Raw genomic sequence first — 22,790 nt, forward strand, 5'->3', positions numbered from 1 at the left:
TAAAGTGGGCATATCTTCTATGGACGTAACGTAGGGGCAACGCATCCGATAGGAGACTTCTCTCTAAATTTAACTCCGAGTTCTTACCCGCAGTCTTTACTGTGCATGCACAAAGGATATTTATGTAAATTAATGCAGTGGAGAGAAGTGGCTCAGTGGTTAGCACTTCTGCCTCACAGCGCTGGGGTCACGAGTTCAATTCCCGACCATGGCCTTATCTGTGTGGAGTTTGTATGTTCTCCCCGTGTTTGCGTGGGTTTCCTCCGGGTGCTCCGGTTTCCTCCCACACTCCAAAACCATACTAGTAGGTTAATTGGCTGCTACAAATTGACCCTAGTCTGTGTGTGTATGTTAGGGAATTTAGACTGTAAGCTCCAATGAAGCAGGGACTGATGTGAGTGAGTTCTCTGTACAGCGCTGCGGAATTAGTGGCGATATATAAATAGCCGATGATGATACCGCATAGGATTGAATGGCTGACGCCATATTCAAATGGAATTAGTAATCGGGGGCAATTTCGACCTGGATACATTTACCCACACCGCAGTCACCACTGAGTATTAAGGGGACTGCTGTATTATGCAGAAATTTGCCCAATACATGAAATATCTCGGATATCTCCTGCGTTAGGCTTTTATTAAATAGTCAATTTACTCAAAATAGTCTCAACTACAAAAAGCAGTTTCCGCGCGTTTAGTGCTTGATAAATAGACCCCTAAACCCCTCATATATTACCTTACCAGCACAGACCGCTGAATCCAATTTAAAAAACAAGTTACAGAATCCTAAAGAACGACAGAATAATATAATTTACATGCAGAGTTCCAGCTGGACGGTGACAAAGTCCTGCAGGCCCCGTAAGGGACAACGCACGTGTTCCCTCTCCCCCCCTAAAGTCCTTATAAATGAAAACACATAAATAAATTTATCCTGGTCAACGCTTTGTTTGTTTGTTTTAAAATAGAAAAAAACATTGTGTTCCTCGTCCTGTAAGGAGAGAGTCAGCCAGGAGGCTATAAATTAATATTGTATTAATGCTGGCACGTGGCAGATAGAAGTAACCAGATCCCGTACATTACCGATCGGTTTCTAATAAGATGAATTTGAGTAGTCATTGTTTTATACACTCTGCAGAGCAGCACGGGCAGATGTCCAGGACTGACCGAGCTATATGTAGGCGTTCTGTGGCTGTACAGCCCTGCGGCTTACTAAATCTAGTGCAGTGACGGACAACAGACGGCCCCTCCGAGCCTTCACCTGTGGCCCCTGGCTCCTTCCTTATAACGCCCTGCTGATATGTTATTACAGATAGGTGTCTCTATTAGTTTAGATGTAATGCATACTTGCCAACGTTTCCTCGTTGACTTCAGGGAGATCCCGGGGGAGGTGGGCGTGCAGGGGCGGGGCTTGACTAATTGCATCATTTTGGCCCGCCCCTAAACGATTGTCACAATTTTGGACAATTACAGCAGGGGGCGGGGCTGAGATGACGAGATATTTGCATCATTAAGCCCCCCTACCTTATCTATTGCGGGGATGAGAACCGGGAGGTTACCCTGCTCTCCCGGGAGGTCTCCCAGAAATGCAGGAGTCTCCCGGACATTCCAGGAGAGTAGGCAACTATGCGTTAAAGAAAAGCAGCTAATGAATCTCTAGAGACTGAAGTGTCTTTTACATTTCTGTCTCCATTACTGAAGTCATGTTGTCTTACCTGTCAGTCTTTGATTCAATCTTGGTCTCCATGAAAATGGTTAGAATAGGACTAAATAAAATATAAATTTTTATTAGTATACATTAAAATAAACTCATCCTAGCAAGGTAAAGCTACGCGAAATATTAAAAAAAAGAACAAAAGACAGTGAATTAAAATTTGCAAATCAACTGCAACAATCGCTCTGTGATCAATTTTAAGAACTGATAGATCATATAATAGAAAATATATGAATCAGAGGGCAAATATTTAGGCAGAACTATTAATAATGGTAGTTTTTGCCTTGAGAAAGCTAATTAAGCGAAACGCGCGTTGGCGTTCGCTCTGTGTGATCTTATTATGTAGATCGCGCTCTTTATTGTTTGGTCCTCACAGACTTATTACAATACAATTGAGACTAATCATGTGTGGGGTTCCTAAGACATAATAGCGATTAGCGCTTCTACCTATTCAGGATCAGAGGGCTTATAAGATATATTAGCAATCTGATAGACCACCAGTATCTGCTTCACTAATCACAGTGTTCATGGGTGATTCCCCTGTTCTATCAGACACAGTCTGTTAACAGTCAAGACCATTATATCACACTTAATAGGGTCTATCTTTAGAGGCAGAGTATAGTACTTTGGCTTACAGCGTTACCATTCTGTTATTTAGCCAGTGAGTCTGTGATTTACTGCAGTACTCACCTATTAATCTCACATATATTTTTATTTCAACATATGAGATTTCCATCTTACTATACTTGAACAAGTGTATTATGTTCCTATAGGTTTAATAAAGGAGATTTTCCCCTTTATGATATTGATTATATTATAACTTATAGGGGACATTTTAGTCACTACCATTATTACTAGTTCTGCCTAAATATTTGCCCTCTGATTCATATTATTTCTATTATATGATCTATCAGTTCTTAAAATTGATCACAGAGCGATTGTTGCAGTTGATTTGCAACTTTTAATTCACTGTCTTTGTTATTTTTTTTAATATTTCGCGTAGCTTTACCTTGCTAGGATGAGTTTATTTTAATGTATACTAATAAAAATTTATATTTTATTTAGACCTATTCTAACCAACTATCCTTGAGTGCCCCGTTACATAACCTCTGTCCTATCTCCTCTTTCTGTGCAACTACTTTATTGTGGTTATAGGGTGCACCACCCAGCTAGTTTTGCTGACACACTGAATATATTTATTATAACAGCTATTACGGGATATTTGGTTACAGACCTAGTGCGGTTACACCCCCTTTGCTCTCCATGAAAATGGCCACCTCCATAGGCATCAATACATGGACATAGGACACAATTTCTGAACTGTGTCATCATGCCACAGATGGCGAAGCCAACCACGTCTTGTACTGGCTCAGCATCAGGGAGAATGCCAGACTCTTCAGGGAGTGAGGGAGATCACCCCTATTTCAGGGAGTCTCCCTGACATTCAGGGAGAGTTGGCAAGTATGATGTAACGTTTTATCTTATTACTGAAATTCAGAGTAATGTGTGGCCCCCTTGGAGGTTAGAGAGCCGCCCCTGAATGTATCAAGGGCCACCTAGACCACTCCAGAAAAAAAAATTGAGGGCTAGTATATTCCAAGGGTTTACCGTTGGCAAGATTACCAAAATGTCAGTACTGAAACAAACATTTTAAGGAGGGGACATACAAGTAAATATATATATAATAACTAATGATATGTGGCCTTTTAACGAGGTTGTACACCTTTAGAACACTCACCCCAAGTAGTGCCCCTATACAGCAGTCAGGACTGGTAAGGGAAATAACCCATGGCTTATCCTTAGAGAGCTGCAATTCTGCTGACAATGGTCTTTGCTATATTTTCTGAAATTATAACTGGTAGGTTGTGCACTGCGCAGGAACATAATTATTTAAAAGCCTGTTGTCTTTTCTCGCACTGTGTCTATTTTGTCAGCTAAGAGGCAAGAATAGTCATCAACATTTCAACGTCAAACTTCACTTACAATCTAACGTTGGCGCCAGAGACAAAATGACAGGTTGAAGACAACAATGGGATTCGTACCAGAGTTTCCAGCAAGTCTCATTGTCAGTTTTACAGCAGGTGCCATCTACCACTAAAGCTACTCTAAATCCCGGCACGGCCCGATTTAAACCCAAGAGTTAAATGCCCCAAAGCTCTCCAATAGAACACAGAGTATTTGGAACAATTTTGTAATGAAATAGTGTTTACAGCATCCCGACATTAACAAACACAGGAGCAGAATGACGGACGCTGATGAGATAAGAGAAATTAGGGCATTACCCAATCAATCTGCATCCTAAATTTTATACACATTAGAACGTGTTGTCTATCAGACACTAAACGCTATTCATGCACAAATATTGGTGAGCTTAGAAGTGCAACTATAAAACATTCTTAGAATTGGATTCCAAATAAATAACAAAACACATTATACAATGCACAGACATAGAACTACTTATTATGGAAAAAATAAAAAAAATAAAAAAATCCACATTAGGAGTGCGAGTTTGTAACTTTGCAAATAAAACCATAATCCGGTGGCCGTGTGGCTCCTTAGTGAAGGTCTGCGTACTTGCAGTCCAGGGGAACTGAGACCCCTTTATTAGAGCAGCCAGCGAGATGAATGAAGGCTCTGTTTTGAGAAACACACATTTACCTTGCTGTTAATGTTACATCGGCTCAGGGGTACGGAGATCCTGCGCTACGCCAATCCGTCTTACGTTTTGACAATGGGCACAGAGCAGCGTGGGATCCTGTTATGATCGATCGATTGTCATGAAATGTTGGAGGAATAGTAGCTGCTCTATAAAAAGTTCCCTAAAAGGGACTGACCACCTTCAGGTAACTTGCACAACAATCCGGTAACATTTACATTGCTTTAAGAAATCAACGCTATAAAGTCAGAAATTTAGAGCAATATAATTAGTAATTGTTGCAGAAGGATATGTAAGCGGTTAGCACTTCTGCCTCACAGCACTAGGGTCATGAGTTCAATTCCCGACCATGGCCTTATCTGTGTGGAGTTAGTATGTTCTCCCTGTTTTCCAAAAAACATACTGGTAGGTTATTTGGCTGCTATCAAAAGTGTGTGTGTGTGTGTTTAGACAAAAGTGTGTGTGTGTGTTTAGACTGTAAGCTCCAATGGGGCAGGGACTGATGTGAATGAGTTCTCTGTACAGTGCTGCGGAATAAGTGGCGCTATATAAATAAATGGTGATGATGATGATATGTACAGGCATGCAGGTTAAAGTTACCTGAAAGTGGACACACCGTTATACAAATACAGTGAGGATTTTTACTATGTTATGATTACAGCATAGATTCAATATAGATAAGTTTACAAACTATAGTGGTTGTTTAAAGCGTAGACAAAACCGTGTACTTTCTTCTCACTTTGGAAGTGCCCCTTCAACAGGTCACGAAGCTTCCCTGCGGCATAGTGTAATACATACTTAATGAACCCTCCCATAGAAATTCATCCATCTCAAATCAATGTCTGGGTCAATCGGTGTCTTTTGAGGTCATGTAATGAATTGGAGTCCACCTATTAAGAGTATCTATTTATTTAAAAATTTGAACACACCTGTCGGTAAGAAGCTGCCCAGTTGGTTAGAGCATTTTCAAACAAGAGCTTCATCATGAAGAACTTAAAAGTACAATTATTGTTCCATGAGTTATTCACCTTATTGGACTTATGGGAATAGATTCTTGCACACTTCTACAGCGGAAATTGTCTTTGTGCTTTTTGTACAGAATTCCCCCATATAATTTTTTATTCTGAAAGGAATATTCCCTTATTATAAAAAAAAGACACACCAGAGGGAAATGAATCGGCACTTCTGTCATCCTAAAAGTGCTGTCCCAATCACAAAAATCTGTACGCAACTTCGCTCACCTCCAATTGCTACTGAGAACATGTTATTAAATATCACCAGTCAGGGGAAGGCTATAAAAAGATGATAAAGACTTATTATCCCTCAAAGCACAATCTATTATAAAGAAATGGAGATAGTTGTCCCAGAAACGTCCGCCCTTCAAAACTAACCATTCGTGTGAGAAGGACGCTTGTTATGGAGACCACGAAGAGTCCTACATCAGCTTAGACAGAGTTAGTCTTCCATGGCCAAGAGGGACGAAAAAAGTCCATGAGACAACAGTACGTGCATTTGACAAACCTGTTCTTTATGGGAGGGTGGCCTGAAATCTAGCCTAGAGTTTGCAGGAGACCCTCAGACCCAGTGAAGGAAGCTCTAAAAAGTCAACATTTTGGCCTCAACGCTAAATGCTATACTTGGCACAACCTTAATACTGCGCAGCTTGCCGATACTCCTAACCGTCCCTCATGGTGGCAGGAGTATTTTGCCATGGGGAAGCTTCGCTGCTTCAGGGATCAAGAAAAAAAAAATGGATTCAGTAATAAATAGACAAATCTTGGATGAATACTTCTAACAGTCTACAAGAGACTACAAATATTAAAACGATAATAAAAAAAGAAAAGTCCCTACGTGACCCAATCATAGTTCATAGTTTGAGACCCAACTTGATGGCGCTCCAGCAATATCGCAAAGACAAATGGGAGAAAATAGCTGCGTCCAGATATAGGAACGTGGGTAGAGACCCAAATAGACTCGTAGCTGTAACAGCAACTAAAGTGATTGTGCCAAGTATTAAAATAACGGGGTGAATACTTATATAATCAATTCTGGTCTGTTTTGTATTTGCAATTAATTGTAAGAAAAGCTTTAAAGCTTTTATTCTTTCCATTTGACATTAAGAGTATTTTGTGTTGATTAGTTGTGAGAATTTCTTAAATAAATCTACACCGGCTCTATAAGACAATAAAATGTGAAAAACAAACCATAACGGTGCTGAATAGGTTTCACAGCCACCGTACGAGATTCTCAGACGCTGCCTCCGGGAACGGTTACCATGACTGCCGGGTAAGTCAGACGCCGATAGGCAAGTGTAATACACAGACGCTAGTACACAGTCACCTGGGATCCAGACCTGTGGGACCTGTCAGCAAGCTGAGAAATATCCCTATAGGCACAATCTACAGATCCTTCCCACAATAAAGCATTGTATACACATTATCCCAATTTTCTGGACTTAAGCATATTTTTCTTTTTAATTTAGTGTCTATTCAACGCATATAAGACTGTATGGAGTTACAGTGTATATATATATATTCCACATAGCTGCTTAAATAAAACCACGATCCTCCAGTAATATTGGACCTTAAGGGTAACACGTGTTATAATGTTGGGCCAATCAGAGCGTAGTTTTTGGGGCCAGCCTACAAGAAATCCCTGTCCAAAAATCTCACAACATCAACTGGCACAAAAACTTCCGTCACTTCTGCCACAGGCACCGTGAATATTTCCTTATCTCACTAGGTTAGAAACCACCATACAGATTCCATCAGTTTCCTGGCAGAGAGAGACCAGCAGGTAAATCCAGTCCATCCATTAACATTACAATGCTATTTATCTTCCACGATTTGGCCATTACTAAACTCTATCCATTATAGAATGTAACAACTTTGAAGTTCCGTCGTGTGTCCACAAAAACCCCCTCCGACAGACAGCTCCCTTCAGAACTCTGTTACTTCCTTATTCACAAACACATTGAAATGTGTATCATTACTCTAAAGTTTAATAAACCACAACATAGTTTTATATTATAAAGGGGCTTTACACTGGAAATAAGAGGATTTGTTCACCAGATATTGTTTGGTAAAACAAACTAGATTTCTCCCATTTTTTTACAGAAAAACAATAATATTCGAGCAAGTTTAAATGCAGGAATAAACTCTTATGGCTATCTGCATAAATGATATTAAATGGTGTACTGCAGTGGTGGGAAACGGGCAGGCTCTTGGGGCATTGTAGCAAGCAGGGGGTCTGAATGGCATATAGTGGAATTTTGGGGTAGGTGAAGAGCATGTGGGGCAATTGGGCATGAGTGATATGGCATAATTAGGAGTTAGAAAAAAACTGGTGGTCTTGATTACACCCAACAATATGAGCATCTGTGAAGTCACTGTGTGTAAGTAAACTAGGGGTTAAAGGTACATTGGTGTACTCTTTAGAGATCTTGTTCTGGTCGCTTAGTTTACTGTGATTTATGGCAACAAAGCAATACTTTTTATAATCCATATTTGAGATCTCTGTATACACAAGTAATCAGTAAACATAGGCACATGAGATGTGTCAAGCATAGGTACTGATCTTATCAAGGTAAGCGAGATCAAGTAAATAATAATCCAAACATATTCATGTCTCATATGCATATGTATGAAATCTCATACTCTGTTGGCTGGATGTAATATTAGATTTCTATTATGTTCCAAAATAGTTATAGAATTCCAGAATAAAAAGCGGTTTACACCAAAAGGACCATAGAAGCCAGTCGTAAAACAGATTAGCATACCCCACTCTTCTTTCAGGGACTGCAGAGTGAAGGAAGGTTTTGGGCAAAGGAGAAATTTTAAGGGAGAATAAAAATTGCTATCTATTTGGGTAGTCATTTTGATACCGAGAAGCTGATATGCTAGCTGTACCCCAGGCAATAGTTACATGACAAAGCACATGAGTTGTCTGTTTTAATTACTTTTTAATTTAAAGAAACGGTTTTGCATTTGTATCTCTGTATGTCATTTTTTATACAATAAGCATTGTAAGCATGTCATATTTAACTCCTTTTAATAATGTTCTGTGTTTTTAAAAGAATTCATGTGCCAGATAAGCTTTGTTCTTTATAACGCTACATTTAAGGCAGCTAATTGATGGGTTTACAAGAACTCTGATTAAATGAGGTTGTGACTGTGTTTAGAGATTAACCTGGGAGTAACTGAAGACTTCCTCTGAGTGTTGGAACCAGATCTTACTGACGGCAGAACTTTCTAGTTAACAGAAAGTGCAGGATATAATATTGGGGGGAGTTTATTTTATTACGAGGTGGTTTTATTTTGATTAACCCTTTCTCACCCACACGCACGTCCAAGAGGGTCTTATCGTGATAACTAGTCTGTAAATAAACCAACTATCAGTCTTTAACGTGAATCATAGTCCACAGAACAAGCTCAAATCCCCTTTCCGTTCTCCGTTTTGTTGCTGACTATACTTCCGTCTGTGTAATATGAAGATGAATGATGAGCAAGCTTGAAAAACGTTTAAACTCAGAAGATAACCTAATCAAGTAATTATCCCAACAATGGACAATGTTCTACTCCAGTAATCCTATTGAATTGTTTAATTAACTCCATGAAGTTTAGTGTCAAGGTCGTCACGGCAACCATAGTGGTCCATGTGATTGCAATTGGGTCCAGCCGCTGAGGGAACTTTCCCGGAAAAAAAAATTTAATAATAATAATTGAACATTATAGTACAAACTTAATATGGGTTCATAAACAAATGTATCCAGACAGTTATTGTACTTGTTAAAAAAAAAAAAAAAGGATAAAATAACTACTATAATTTAGACCCATGTGCCAGATTATTATTACTGCAATTGGATAGCAACAGGTAATGGAGCAGCCGGCACGGTCGGTATGATTTTATGATGTTACATGGAGGGTCCCATCACAATTTTGCTAAACAGCCCCCAGATATTTCCAGTTAACCCACGTATAACGGCATACTGCAAGAAAAGGTTTTAAGCCCCACCCCACTGTCCTGTGGGGTGGGGCTTAACAGAGTAGTTTGTCTCATTAAGTCCCGCCTCCACCCGGGAGAGTGCTTCCTCTTTTCCGGGTGTCTAGGAGGACTCCCTGAATTTCGGGACCCTGCCAGACATTCCAAAAGTGCGAGTTTGGCTGCTCACTAATATGTACACATTTAACATTTTGTGAGAGCAAGATAATACGCAACTCCCACCAAGAGAGTATCTCCACCACTACATCAAAGCAGATTAGCATGAGCCTTTTTACATACAAATGTACTGTAACCACAATACGGGTTGATACTCCGTGGGGAGGAGGAGTATCATACAGACAATCCAGCATTCATTTACAAGAGAACTTGAAGGACCACTTAAAGTCAGGTTTCATATGTTAATTATTCCTAGGGGGTCAATTTAATTCCCAGCCACTTCGCTGATTATTACGGTTTCGCTGTCCCACTTAGGGGGGGGGGGGGGGGTCATGGGGCTGCTTTGGACCCTCATACAAATGGACGATTTCAATTTGGAGCGATTAGCCGCTGCGGTTCGAACATGGAGCAAAAAAAGCAACCGTGTGACACCACCTTTGTTTCTTATAGTGGTCCAGCATGGACATAGACCTTACTTAATCAGACCAGTATAAATACACTTATACATCAGGCAGTTGTAATGCAATTTGCACAGGGAGGGGAGGGGGGGGGGGGGACAACAACAGTTCTCTCTATCCATACTTTGTGCATCAACACAATACTATTGCCCTGTAAGACAACAGACCTTTGGACAGTGTTGGCTCACCTGTGACACTCCAGGTGTTGTGAAACTACAAGTCCCAGCATGTTTTGCCAATGTATAGCAGCTTATTGCTGGAAGGGTATGCTGGGACTTGTAGTTTCCCCCAACACCTGGAGTGTCACAGGTTAGCCAACACTGACCTAGGAAACACAGGAGGAGTAAAATAAGTTGCATTGTCAAGTTCCAAAAACTCTCAATAGCAAAATTCCCGTAAATTGGTTCTATGCCTCCAAATCAGACACTAAAGAGGTATACGGCTTGCCGTCATTTTCTTAAAATGGCAATTTTATTTAACGGTAAAAACCAATGGACTTTTTCCATGATAAAATTATCATTTTCGAAAACGGACGGCAATGAATGTGCGATTTGTCGGAACGGCCGCTTAGTAAATATATCCCCAAGTAACATTTACAAGTAAGAGGCACTAAAGTACATATATTCCAGACAATAGACCCTATAGTCTCAGTGTCCCATACATACATACATCTATAAGTATGGAGCAACACATCATAGCTCTAACCACACCTATTATTTATTTAGAAGGGCGCCAAAAGGAGTTTTCTTATTACCTAAAATATTTAAGTTAAGCACACTATGAATTTGTCGCTGTACGAAGCATAAAAGCTTATACCTAAACCTTCTGTATATTTTCCGCAATATTTTGCAACTTCTGTGCGTTGTTTAATTTTTTTCCCCCCAGTGATTTACGTGTCCCTCGGATTTTAGAAACATCCCTAACTGTGTTGGGAACAGCATCCCTCTGCAGGACACAAGAGAAACAAGAGAAAGACCAAAGTCAAACAAACAGAATTGCTACTTAATAGAAAACAAATAAAAACGGAACGGTCTTCACATGAGAACATGCTGTATTTAACCTGTAAACGCAAAGAGTTAAGTGCAGCCGACTACAAGCATCACAACTTACTATATTATGCAAGGATATAGTAAAAAACAACAACAGGTTGTTGTATGCTCCCTACTAACAAAACTGTATAACCCATTAAATACTCCATTAATGAATTTACAACATGCAATATGATCCAAACAGGGTTACATCAAAGATGCAAAAAATGAGAATTGGCAAAACGTTGACTCATTATTTAGAAGACCGACAATCTTACTCTCAAGCAGTCTACATTAAAACTCTCCCAACTGGTCTGCATGCAATAACACCCACCAGCTACAGTCCTTGTGTCCCAGTACAACATCGCTGGATGGGAGGCTGGAGAGTTCTGATGCTGAAGAGCTGACAAAACCTTCCAAAAAGCGGCTGATTTTCTTGTCTATCTGGTAAAGCGTCTCTAAACTGGGGACTGACCAGTTCCAAGCTTCTTTCTGGGGAGACCGACTGGTTTCTAAATCAGCCACTGTCACTTGAACAACTTGACTGGATGAAAGCAGAACTATCTGCAACCAAAATACCAAAAATGCAGCCTGAAGGAACTATGTATATCTAGCAGTCTGATCCCCAGGACTGATATGGTCACAACCCTACTTGCCTCAAACCATGTAACTAGCAAGTCATGCAAGACAACACCTCGTGGTTTGTGGTGCAAATTCTAAATAGGGTTCAATATGTGCAGATGACTGTGTGGCATCAATGGAAGTGCAGGTGGCATCGGTTGGCATCTTCCATAGCGTGATCCTTCATATATATGAACCACCTTTTAGGCTGGGCCCCACAGATGATGTAGACAGACTAGACCAAGCAAAAACCTTCCCCAGCCTCTGGTCATGGCTGCACTACAACAACTAGCATGCTCAATTACCGTTAAACAACAGGTCAGCAACCATTTGCCACCTATTTACAGCCAAACATAAGTGTTGTTCTGAAAGAAGAGGATTCCTATAATTACTACTACTGTCAATAAGACTACCAACACCGGAGAATACAAAGAGCAAAGCAAACGGATCCAACAATCCAAATATCTCCCAATGATGCTCAGCCGCAGTTCAACAGTAGCTACAGAGCCGAAAGGTGTCCAAATATGATGTAAAGTGTTCTATGTAGCTGGCTGGGGTTAAAGATGATGGCACATGTTTAGATGATTGAATCCTGGGTGTTCAGCCCAACGGAGATTACGTACAACTTGCTAAGCGTGTAACTTTACCCATGGGAAGACCGCTCATGACATCATTTCAGGTTCGCTCCACAAGCAGACTCCGCTGCATAATTATTCAGGGTATAAACAAAGAGCAAGTCCTATTACACAAACATGAAGATGGGCAGCACGGTGGCTAGCACTTCTGCCTCACAGCACTGGGGTCATGAGTTCAATTCCCGACCATGGCCTTATCTGTGTGGAGTTTGTATGTTCTCCCTGTGTTTGCGTGGGTTTCCTCCTGGGGCTCCGGTTTCCTCCCACACTCCAAAAACATACTGGTAGGTTAATTGGCTGCTATCATAATTGACCCTAGTCTCTCTCTCTCTCTCTCTCTATGGGGCCTATTTATCAAAGATCTCTCCCCTCTAATTTAGAGGTAAACTTACCACTAAATTACTATGTATTATTGCAGCATCGCAGCAGATATCTCAGATATCTGCTGCTTTGCTTCTCTCATCGGTTTACTGAGCACTCCCCATAACAGTGTATGGGAAGTGCTCAGTAACGCTATGTATCAATGACTGATACTTAGTTTTCAATCATGGTAATGTACGCCATCTGAAGCTGGCGCCATCTGAAGCTGGCGCCATCTGAAGCTGGCGTACATTACCATAATTGAAAAGTTTCACTGAAAACAGCGCTGCTCTGACGAGCAGGGCTGCACAGCGCATGTGTGGAGGGATCATGTGATCCCTCCACACTTGCCTCAGGTTCCGTCAGACACGGATCTATGTGCGCATGCCCGAGTTTACTGGTCGGCGCATGCGCACAGGGATTGAAAGAGGGGCGAGCAGCACCGCAGAGTGAGGAGAAGAGAAGACTTCAGTGACAGGTAAGTGTTAATCTTCACAGAAGCAGCCGTTTTTCGGAACGGCTGTTCCTGTGTTGATTTTTTAATACATATGAGAAACTTTTCAATCAGCATCTATGCGATGAGGATTGAAAAGTTTCATTCATATTATGCGGTCATTGGTAAATAGACCCCTAAGTCTCTGTCTGTATGTGTGTGTATGTTAGGTAATTTAGACTGTAAGCTCCAATGAGGCAGGGACTGATGTGAGTGAGTTCTCTGTACAGCGCTGCGGAATCAGTGGCGCTATATAAACAAATGGTGAAGATTCTGAATACGTTCTACTCTGCAACTTCACTATTACAAGAGCTTTTATATTACGGTAGTTCGGGTTTGGTTGATGCAAGTACACTTTGTGCTGTTTATTGTACAGTTGTTTCATTGTGTTCTGTTTGTGTACAAAATGTAAAAAAACTTTCAATAAAAATGTCAGATTTAAAAAAAAAAAAGTTATAGACAGTGAAATGAAACTTTAACACTATGTATACTGCAGTCTGAGGAGCAGTGATCATCAGTCTTTGGTGTAGTAACTGTAATTTGGAACACTTGGCGAGACTTATACATTCCACTTGTACAGCACTGAGACATAATAAAGTATTTCATAGCAGATAGATTCTGCTGCCATGCCCAGTTGCTGCACAAACAACACAGTGGTCACCGCTAGGCTTGTCGCTTACACAGACTTGCTAGGTTGAACTTGAAAATAAAAATATTTCATATTTTTCATATCAGAGCCTCTTATCAGACACTGCCCAGCAAATGTCTCCCCTCGCTTCCCAGATACATAACATATATGTTAACATTCTCTTTCCTTTCACAGGTTTTAATTGTTAGGGAGAGCGGCGCTGTGGCACAGTAGTTAGCATTGCTGCCTCACAGCGCTGGTGTCATGAGTTAGATACCGAAAAGGGCCCTAGCTGCGTGGAGCGTGTATGTTCTCCCCGAGTTTGCGTGGGCTTCCTAGTCTCTGTGTGGTAAGGAATTTAGATTGTAAGCTCCAATGGGGCAGGGGCTGAATGACTACATACCCCTCTGTAGAGCGCTGCATAATAAAATAAGATTGGCGCTATATAAATAAACGATAATAGTAATTTGTAAACAGGGGATAGGATGTTCGCTGCACACTGCCCAAACTAGATATTGTATCCGTCATTCCAAGACAAAAAGACTCAGAGAGCAGAGCGAGACGTTTACACGACTTGTGACTGTCACGCGCTTTTAAATGGATCCATGGCATTGTAAAATCCGTTATTCTTGCTTCACAAACTGGGCGCTATTTACAAAAACTCTCTCCCAGCTGTTAGGTGTATGTATTACTAGGAGCCCCTCCAGCTTTGCAAACAGGTTACTTCATTGTCCATCTGTAATATATTGTACCCTGACATTAAAGTATTATAGTGCGTTTTTCACAATTCGACAATATTTGCCAACATTGCGGGCGAAATTTAAACCGGCAATGTGACTAAAGTCAAAACTTCCCCATAATCACATTGCCACTTTAAATTCAGCCGGCAATGTCGCTGAATATCAGCGAATTGTGAAAAATCGCACTTTAATACATTTGCCCCTTAGAAGCGCTCACTAAAGGGAAAATCCACGATTCAGAAAATAAAGTGAATAATTGCTATTTATTGCCATCGTCATACACACAGACGTGATCGTCACACGCTTCCTCCTACAGTCATTTTTAAAATCGATTCTAAATCATTTAATGAGTAGAGGAATGCCAGGAGAAATGTGAGGAAAGCCAGGGGGCAAATTTTAAATGTAATTTAGGATATTTTTTGGGCTGGGTGCCCCAAATGATGGAAGGACCCCTTATCCAGAACCTCCCAGGTCCCAAGCATTGCAGATGATAGATCCCATTCCTGTACATTATTTTGCTAAATATAAAGAGAGCCGGATATTCCTAATCAGCGCACGCATTTTACATCCAACACTATGGAATGTGCTAGTGCTCTATAAATAGTGCTGTGGTAATAACACAAGAGATAATAAACCCACATGCAAAGAAAACTGCAAATTACAACGATCACAAAATCGTGCAACCCTTTAAATATGTCGTTAATGAAAGATGCAAAATTAAAACAAGTATCAAAAAGCTGACTCTTATTTAGAAGACTGAATCTTACTCGGATACTAGTCTATATTAAAACTTAGACAAATGGACAGTAAGTGACCACATGCAATGCCCCTACCAACTACAATCCATGTGTCCCAGTACAACATCGCTGCATCGGAGGCTGGAGGCTTCTGATGCTGCAGAACGGACCACAGCTCCCAAGATACTGCTGATTTTCTTGTCTATCTGGTAAAGTGTCTCTTAAATAGGGACTGGACAGCTCTAAGCTTTTCTCATGGGCAGTCCTGACTGGTTTCTAATCATACTTTGCTATTTCAGCAACCTGACTGGATCAAAGCAGAACTATCTGCAGCCAAAATGTCATAAATACACCCTGAAGGAACTCAATATCAACTGAGGCGGTCACCATCCTACCTGCTTACAGACAAGGAACATCGATTTGTGATTTGAAATCTAATTAGTGTTTAATACATCCCGATGAGCGGGGGCGGCATCATTGGGAAGCAGGTGGGCATCTCCCATAGAGTCATCCCAATGTAGCGTCTTTTACAGTGGGCTATACGGTTGATGTAGACAGAACAGTCCAGGCAACATGCTAGCCAGGCTCTGGTCCTGGCTGCACTACAACTCCCAGCATGCCAATTACCGTTCAACAGTAGATCGGGAAACATTTGCCACCTACACCGTACAGCCAAATGTATAAACATAATACTGGAATAACCATTACTCCTGATGATAAACTGCATTTATTATCATTTACATAAAGCCACCATATCAGGCAACACTGTAGAGAAAATATTTTACATTCACACAAGTCCATCATCATCATCATTTATATAGCGCCAACATATTCCGTAGCGCTTTACAATTGGGGACAAACACAGTAAACTAATAAACAAACTGGGTAAAACAGACAAAGAGGTGAGAAGGCCCTGCTCGCAAGCTTACACTCTATGGGACAATGGGAGTTTGATACATGAGGTTAAGTCTACATTTTGCATTTCGGTCCAGCCAGGCTGCAAAGGTAAAAGTGACTCATAGGCTAAATGATCCTGTCACACAACAATGTTGGTCAGGGGGTAGTTGTCTTGTGTGAAATTGTGTAACGGGTGGTAATAGGGTAAAGTTGTGAGGTTAAGATGGTGGTTGAGGAATATTATAAGCTTGTCTGAAGAGGTAGGTTTTCAGAGAACACTTGAAAGTTTGTAGACCAGAGGAGAGTCTTATTGTGCGAGGGAGAAAATTCCATAGAGTAAGTGCAGCCCGAAAAAAGTCCTGTAACCGGGAATGGGAGGATGTAATGAGAGTGGATGAGAGACCTTGTGCAGAACGAAGTTGCCGAGTTGGGAGATATTTTGAGACAAGAGAGGAGATGTATGTTGGTGCAGATTTGTTGATGGCCTTGTAGGTTAGTAAAAGTATTTTATATTGGATTCGATAGAAAACAGGCAACCAGTGTAGAGACAAACAGAGTGATTCAACAGAGGAATAACGATTTGCAAGGAAAATCAATCTTGCCCTTGTGTGCACTGACCCATTGGAGCTTACATTCTAAATTCCTAATACACAAGCCCATTTTAGTCAGCAGTCAATCAACCAACCAACTAGTATGTTTTTTTGGAGTGTGGGAGGAAACCGGAGCACCCAGAGGAAACCCACACAGACACGGGGAGAACATACAAACTCCACACAGGGTGGACTGTGGGTGTGAATCGAACTCATGGCCTGTGAGGCAGCAAGAAGAGGATTCCTATCGCAAGAATGGTCAACTTACACTAGACAGCACGCCAACATCGCGCTGCGCACGCGTCAGCAAATAGGGTAGAAATCTCGGGGTGCGAGACAAATCTCTGTCGCAAAGTGTCTCGCGGACGTTCACTTTGCAGCCAATTGAAGCTCTCCCTATGTACAATGCAGTCTGAGGTGCAACAATCATCAGTCTTTGGTGTAGTAACTAACACTTGGGGGTAAATGTATGAACATGCGGGTTCTTCAACACCCGCGTGTTTCTAGCGATTAAATTTCAAGCGGCGTTGCATTGTAAAGGGTTTCCCTTTACAATGCAGCGCTGCTTGAAATTTAATCGCCGAACACGCGGGTGTTGAAGAACCCGCATTTTCATACATTTACCCCTTGGTGAGACTTATACATTCCACTTGTACAGCCCTGAGACATAAGTCATTCATAGGACACAACTCCTGCTGCGATGCCCAGATACCCCAGTTACTGCACAAACACAACACAGTGGTATAACCAGGCATCCAGCTCTCACAAAGACGTTTGCAGGTTACTGGGCCGTACATCAAAATAAAATATTTCACCAATCTGCTCGCCTGCCCATTTTGATGTCCGAGCTATTTGTCACACGCAGCAAACGTCTCCCCTTGTTCCCCCTCTCCGATACACCCCCCACACACACGACAAACATGTTTACCAACGCTCCTCTTTGGCAGGTCTTTCTTAGAAGTCAGCGTTTAGAACAGGATATAGCACTTTCCCTGCCAGAAATTAGATGATGTATCGGTCATTCCAAGACAAAAAAAAAGACTCATCAGTTAGAGCACAAAGGAGACAGACGCTTACACCACTTGTGACTCAGCGTTTAAAGGATCCACGACGTTCTATGTTTATTTATTTTGTGGAAATGTAGCAAAAAAAAAAGACAAATTTATGCTTACATTAAATTTCCAGCAGGATTATTATTATTCACCAGTCACAACACTGTACTTATCGGAGTCCTCACACCCCTCCCCACCCTCATACCTTTCTAAAAAACTATAAACATCTCTTTTATCCCTGCAATAACTAATCAAAACAAAAAGGTTCACACTCCTACGACCTAAAGTTTTGTTCAGGCCGTAAAGTCCACACTGTGCTTCCTCCTAGGTCCCAAAATAGGATAAAACAAAAACAGTTATAGGAGTTATTTTCATGTGTCCTGTTAATTCGGGTTCATCAGGAGTTTAAAGGAATGGAAAAGAAGTCTTGTCCAGGGAGAACCGGATTACACAGACGCCCCCATAGCTTCATAGTCAAGTGACAAAGTTCCCTTCGAGGAACTAGTCCAGACGACACTTCTTTTTGGATGAGTGGTGCGAAGAGCTGAAAATGGATTTATACTAAACGGGAATCCTAATTTAGAGAGACAATTACTATTTATTTGTACTTATAATAATAAAAAAAAGGATAATATGAAGCTAATTGGGACATACAAGTTAGCTGCACACGTTTTCCCAGCACAGTCCTGAGATTTTGATTCAGAAAACCTACAGAATGAAACATGGATTATCCCAGCCTCTGGGAACCGATGGGCTCCACATAGGCGCCATAACTTCTAACGTGTTACATATTCAGGGCAGAACAAGAACTATCACTTACATAAGATGTCACTAAGGGGCAGATTCCATTAGCCGCAAAGTGACTCCGTAACGCCCGCGAGACACTTCGTAGCGCAGATTTGACAGAAATCTCCTCTCGTTTCCCCTCGCACCGCTATGGAGATCTCTGCCGTAATTGCTGACAATGTGCTCAGCGCGATGTTCACGCTCCAGATGGACAGCAATTGTATCTCCCTCTAATTCTTCAATTACTCCATAAATCGCACCTGAACCCATGCACAAGGGACATCTCTGACTGCCACTGTTTGCTGAATGTAAATAAAAACAAGATGGAGGCCATTACAGAAAGACAGGGGGCTTTTAGGCAGACGAAGCTCAAAAAAAAAAGGAATTTAAAAGAAAAAAAACAAAAAAAGGACATCCTATAACTGCAGACTGAATGCAATCCATAGTGTCTGCTGCAAATTCACTTAAATAAAAGGAGAAAAAGCCATTCCTCATAAACTACTAACAACATTAAATTCCCTTATTTCACAGTAAGTCACTGCTATCACCACTTCCAGAGGTTGGGAGCATCAGTCCCCCAGGCTGTTCCCATAGTGGGCTACCTGCATTTTTTTTTTTTTTTTATTTATTTTAAAATGTCCCTAATAGGATGCTGAACCGAGTCTTTCCCCCCAAACTAAAATTTGCCAGCCAGCCCCTGACCAGTTCCCATGTTCTATTCGTTATACGACTACAAATATTACCTCACAAATGTCAAACACGCCCCCGAAATGGAGAAAATATCATAATCTTCTTTCAACATAACCCTGATCACTCTGATTTTCCCAGTTTTACCTCAGAGCACTACGATTGTTTACGCAGAAACTCCACAAACCGGGCGCTATCTGCAATAACTGTGCTCCAGCTGTCGTTTGTATGTTTTACTATGAGCCCCTCCAGCTATGCAAATATGTTACCTATAAAAATAAAAGTGAAGGTCACTGTAATGTATTCTACCCTGGCAATATTTTCCCCTGCAGGCTGCATCCTAAAAACACATTGTAAGCAAGAGGTGCAGGTCACAGTGACTATTGTTTCACAGGTATGGAATCTCTCGCTAATGGGGAAATCCACTATCCAGAAAACAAAAACAAAAAAAAAATAGGAAATAATTGCTGTTTCTTGCTAATGTCAAACACGCAGATATGAACGCCAAGTGCTTCCTCCTACAGTCATTTTTGTTAGAGCAATTCTAAATAATTTAATGAGGAGACGAATGCCAAGGAATGACAGGGGCAATTTCTAAATGTAAATTTGGCATAGATTTAGGCTTGGTGCCCCACATTATGGAAGTCCCCTTACCCGGAACAACCCATGCCCCAAAAATTCCAGAGGACAGATCCCATTCTTGCACATTATTTTGCTAAATCTAAGCAGCCTGGTATAATCAGCATTTTACATAAAATGCTATGGAATATACGTGTGCTGTATAAATAAGATGCTGTGGTAATAACAACATAAAAGATTTATGTATGACTCAACACGCTCTTCCAATCATCACAGAAATAAAAGCTAGATAGTCAAGTGTTATTAGAATGTAACTTAAAAACACTGGCACCATGCAAAATATAAGCTGGCTCAAATAAAAGGTTTTAACTAATAAAGAGTCACAGACTCAACTGATTAATGCTCCTGGGAGGGGAATTAGTGACATTTTCTTCTATTTTATTGAACACTATGTTCTGATATAATTGAACAAATTTAACCTTTTCTATATTAACAAGGAGCAGATTCCACCACACGACAAGGGCACTAAAATAAAAATGGGTAACACTGTATTATAAAACATAGATATGCTACAATAATGTGTGTACAGCAGAACAAGGAGAGATACTGGTAAAATGTGGGGAACCCCCTTTTACACACCCAACATATATGGGGAGCCCCCAAACCAGAAGTATCTGTACTAGTAATACAATCTGAGGTCCCCCTCTATGGGCACACAGTGCACCCCACAACAGTAACATACATGCACTGCTAATACTGTGTGCACCCTATCCCAATACCCCAGTTACATGCATGCACTAGTAATGCTGGTTGTGTAATAACATACATGCACTAATACTGTGTGTGCAGCCTATCCCAATACCCCAGTTACATGCATGCACTAGTAATGCTGGTTGTGTAATAACATACATGCACTAATACTGTGTGTGCAGCCTATCGCAATACCCCAGTTACATGCATGCACTAGTAATGCTGGTTGTGTAATAACATGCATGCACTAATACTGTGTGCAGCCTATCCCAATACCCCAGTTACATGCATGCACTAGTCATGGTGGCTGTGTAATAACATACATGCACTGTGTCCTGCACTACATGCTTCCATAGCAGCACCATATGTGCTGGTAACACTCCCAGCTATGATGCAATAGAAGTTCTCCATCTGTTTATTTGCTCCCCAGGTCCCGGAGAAGCCCCAGCACAGAGGAGGAAGGATGGGGAGGGGGGGAGAGGCTGCTGCACAAACACGGCGGGCGGGGGTTCCCGGGGTCCCGGGGCTGCTCACTCACCACATGGCTGGAGGTGGAAGACTCGTCTGGCTGCCATCTCTGCCGCTGCTCCGCCCGCTCTGTCTCACCCCATCTTCACCATCTTCACACTTTAAGTTTTCTTTTTTTTTTTTTTTTTTTTTTTGCAAGAGGCTCAACCAAAGCGAAGCAGCCTCCTGTATGAGGAGGGGAGGAGGGCAGCCCCACACCCCCTGCCCCTCCTCCCCGGCCTCCTCCCCCCTGCCCGGGGAACTGCCCCCCAGTCACTGCCGAGCGCCCGAGCTGTGCGGAGGCTGAGAGAGGGGCAGGGAGTGTGCCACATCTACTGGGGGCACAGCCCGGACATCCATAGGAGAGGGTATATGTTATATATGACTGGCACAGCCCGGGCACCACTGACTGACATAGCCCGGATATCTATAGGAGAAGAGTGGGCACTGGTCATACCTGACTGGCACAACCCGGACATCTATAGGAGAGGAGGGGGCACACCCCGGGCACCACTGACTGGCACAGTCCGGACATCCATAGGAGAGGAGAGGGTATATGTTATATATGACTGGCACAGCCCGGGCACCACTGACTGGCACATCTCATACCTGACTGGCACAACACGGACACCAGTAGGAGAGGAGGGGACACTGGTCATACCAGACTGGCACAGCCCGGACATCCATAGGAGAGGAGGGAGCACTGGTCATATCAGACTGGCACAGCCCGGGCACCAGTAGGAGAGGAGGGGGCACTGGTCATACTAGACTGGCACAGCCCGGACATCCATAGGAGAGGAGGGGGACTGGTCATATCAGACTGGCACAGCCCGGGCACCAGTAGGAAAGGAGGGGGCACTGGTCATACCAGACTGGCACAACCCGGACACCAGTAGGAGAGGAGAGGGTATATGTTATATATGACTGGCACAACCCGGACACCAGTAGGAGAGGAGAGGGTATATGTTATATATGACTGGCACAGCCCGGACACCAGTAGGAGAGGGTATATGTTATATATGACTGGCACAGCCTGGACACCAGTAGGAGAGGAGGGGGCACTGGTCATACCAGACTGGCACAGCCAGGGCACCAGTAGGAGAGGAGGGGGCACTGGTCATACCAGACTGGCACAACCCGGACACCAGTAGGAGAGTATATGTTATACATGACTGGCACAGCCCGGACACCTGTAGGAGAGGAGAGGGTATATGTTATATATGACTGGCACAGCCCGGACACCAGTAGGAGAGGGTATATGTTATACATGACTGGCACAGCCCGGACACCTGTAGGAGAGGAGAGGGTATATATTATACATGACTGGCACAGCCCGGACACCAGTAGGAGAGGGTATATGTTATACATGACTGGCACAGCCCGGACACCAGTAGGAGAGGGTATATGTTATACATGACTGGCACAGCCCGGACACCAGTAGGAGAGGGTATATGTTATATATGACTGGCACAGCCCGGACACCAGTAGGAGGGGGTATATGTTATACATGACTGGCACAGCTCGGACACCAGTAGGAGAGGGTATATGTTATACATGACTGGCACAGCCCGGGCACCACTGACTGGCACAGGTTATTTATTATACCTCATTGATACAACCATAGAAGATCAAGGGCACAGATCATACATGACTATAACAACAGGGCACCCAAAGGAGAAGACTGGGCACAACGTATACCTCTTTATTATAGGCTGGTAA

At 42.2% G+C, this 22,790-nt stretch overlaps 1 protein-coding gene across 3 annotated transcripts in view; it reads right to left on the reverse strand.

Annotated features, from left to right (window-relative positions):
- Positions 1–21,268, reverse strand: part of SLC4A11 (solute carrier family 4 member 11) — a 113,343-nt gene extending 92,075 nt beyond the window's left edge. For 2 of the 3 annotated variants that reach the window (XM_075189543.1, XM_075189538.1), the window contains exon 1: positions 21,103–21,268. In XM_075189543.1, the coding sequence (XP_075045644.1) occupies positions 21,103–21,139 (37 nt within the window). In that variant the 5' untranslated portion in view covers positions 21,140–21,268. The remainder of the gene's footprint in view (positions 1–21,102) is intronic. The other variant, XM_075189617.1, reaches the window with a different exon arrangement.
- Positions 21,269–22,790: the final 1,522 nt, after the last annotated feature.

This window comes from Mixophyes fleayi, chromosome 1, assembly GCF_038048845.1.
Source record: "Mixophyes fleayi isolate aMixFle1 chromosome 1, aMixFle1.hap1, whole genome shotgun sequence".
Classification (NCBI taxonomy): Eukaryota; Metazoa; Chordata; class Amphibia; order Anura; family Limnodynastidae; genus Mixophyes; species Mixophyes fleayi.